This window comes from Pistacia vera, unplaced genomic scaffold (assembly GCF_008641045.1).
Source record: "Pistacia vera cultivar Batoury unplaced genomic scaffold, PisVer_v2 Contig457, whole genome shotgun sequence".
Taxonomy (NCBI): Eukaryota; Viridiplantae; Streptophyta; class Magnoliopsida; order Sapindales; family Anacardiaceae; genus Pistacia; species Pistacia vera.
In genome coordinates this window covers 354099-356688 of record NW_022196287.1, presented here as the reverse complement: position 1 = coordinate 356688, position 2590 = coordinate 354099, and the positions used below count along the sequence as shown (strand labels likewise).

At 34.9% G+C, this 2590-nt stretch overlaps 1 protein-coding gene across 1 annotated transcript; it reads left to right on the top strand.

Annotated features, from left to right (window-relative positions):
• Positions 1 to 568: 568 nt before the first annotated feature.
• On the top strand, positions 569 to 2387 carry LOC116144810. Its single transcript, XM_031430237.1, has 2 exons — positions 569 to 1477; positions 2031 to 2387. Exons 1-2 carry the CDS (start codon positions 569 to 571, stop codon positions 2385 to 2387), a joined length of 1266 nt encoding a protein of 421 aa, XP_031286097.1.
• Positions 2388 to 2590: the final 203 nt, after the last annotated feature.

Here is a 2590-nt window from a genome sequence, read left to right as displayed (position 1 = left end):
AAATTGCTTTGAAGTTGACTTGGAAAATCTTCCTTTTGATCCTGGATTTCGACCAAGAATTACGTTTTATCATCCTAATGTTCGAGACCAAGTCAGAATGCATTATTTACAAAAGGGTCCTTATCAACCTCGCAACCATAAGTTTCCCAAATCAAAATCTGGTGATCATGAACGGAGTTTCCAATGTTCTTGGTTTGACAAATATCCTTATTGGTTGGAATATAGTGTTGAGAATGATGCTGCATATTGTTTATGTTGTTATCTTTTCAAACCAGATAAATGTGAGCAAAGTGGTGGTGATTCTTTTGTTCTTGATGGGTTTCGCAATTGGAAGAGACTTGAAAATTTTTAAATATCATATTGGAGGTCCTAACAGCTACCATAACCAAACTTTGAAAAATTGTCAAGCTTTGATGAACCAAAAGCAGCATGTAGTACAATTATTAATAAGAAATCTGACCAACAACGAGAAGATTATTGTATTCGGTTGAAAGGATCAATTTCTGCTAGTCGGCTTCTTCTTCGGCAAGGATTGCCTTTTTGTGGCCATGATGAGTCTGATAATTCAATGAATCGGGGAAACTTTCTTGAATTTTTACACTATACAACTAAGCAAAATGAAGAATATAGATTAGTAGCATTGGAGAATGCTCTTGGACATGATAAATTGATTGCTCCTAGTATCCAAAAAGACATAATCAATGCATTTGCAGTTGAAACCATCAACAAACTAATTAGTGATCTTGGAGATGCTTTTTTTTCTATATTAGTTGATGAAGCTCGTGATGGATCCAACAAAGAGCTGATGGCAATTATCTTACATTATGTAAACAAAAGAGGATGTGTTGTTGAGTGTCTATTAAGCATTATGCATGTCACAGATACGACTGCTTTGTCACTAAAGATGGGAATTGAAACATTGTTCTCTAAATACAATTTGAGCATATCAAGATTACGTGGACAAGGTTATGATGGTGCAAGTAATATGCGAGGTCAGTTTAATGGGTTAGAAGCACTTATATTGAAAGTTGTGGCAAAAAAGGATACAAATATTGAGAGACCTCTTTTGAAAGTTTCTTGTGTGATAAATATTGTTGGATGGTCACCTAGACATCGGGATCTTCTTAATGAGAAACAAGCTTTGAAGGTGAAAAAAGCTATTGAAAGTGGTGGGCTTTCAACAGGGCAAGGCCTTAATCAAGATACTAGTCTGAAGCGGCCAGGGGAAACACGGTGGGGTTCACATTATGGGACTTTGTTGAGCTTGATTAATTTGTTTTCATCTGTTGTTGAAGGGCTTGAGGATCTTATTGAAAATTCTGATAATAGAGTTGAAGCAAGTGATTTGGTGGATTATATGACTTCTTTTGATTTTGCTTTTAACCTACACATGATGAAAAACATTTTGGGAATCACATTTGAACTTTCACAAGCATTGCAAAGGAAGGATCAAGATATTATAAATGCTATGTCTTTGGTTCACTTGTCGAGAAGAAGATTATTGTTGATAAGAAATAATGGATGGGATAATCTACTTGATGAAGTTTCTCATTTTTGCATTGTTCATAATACAAACCCACAACATTCACCTTATAGGATACCTATTTAAATGTACCCAGAACAACCTTGACTCATAAGCTATGGCATGCAGGTAGAACCATACCTAGACCTAACGACCTAGATATTTCATAAAGAGCTATTTCTATTGAGTTACCAAGCCCATCGAGATCTATTTCAGTATTCGAAAGACTAATGTGCCAAATATGGAAGAGAAATTTGTTGAACGAGGGAGATCGCAGTGTAATGTTCAAGAGATGACAAATTTATTTCATTATCATGTCGAGTTGTTCTATGTCATAATAGATTTTCAACTATCAGAGCTTAATAGTCGTTTTAATGAAGGTAATACAAAATTACTTATTTGCATGGCCTCCCTAAATCCAAGTGATTGCTTTCAAGCATTTGATAAGGGAAAAATAGTTCGTTTTGCTCAATTTTATCCACTTGAATTTTTTTCTACTTATCTTAAGGCACTTGAACTTCAACTTGATAATTACATTGATGATATGCGCTCGGATAGTGCCTTTTTAGAACTGAATGATATTACCAGTCTTGCTCAGAAAATTGTTGAAAAGAAGAAGCATCTTATTTACTCATTGGTATATTTGCTCATCACATTGGCTTTAACCTTACCAGTTGCAACTGCAATTGTAGAAAGGGCATTTTCTGCTATGAAAATTGTGAAGACTCATTTACTCAATCGGATGGGAGATCAATTCTTGAATGATAGCTTAATTCCATATGTTGAGAAAGATTTATTTGACAGTGTTGATAAGGAGATGGTGATGCAACGATTCCTCAATATGAAGCCCCGACGAGGACAATAGAAAATGTAATTTTTTTTTTCTTTTTGTGAAAATTTTGACTAGAAAGACAGAATATGAATGTTATGTATAATTAGTTTTCATTTGGCCCACCCTAACAGAAATTCCTAGATCTGCCCCTAAGCCTAGGTATGGGATACCTATACTTGATTGTGATGTTGTTTATAGCCCGACTATCCGCACATATTCTATAACTCCCATCTTTT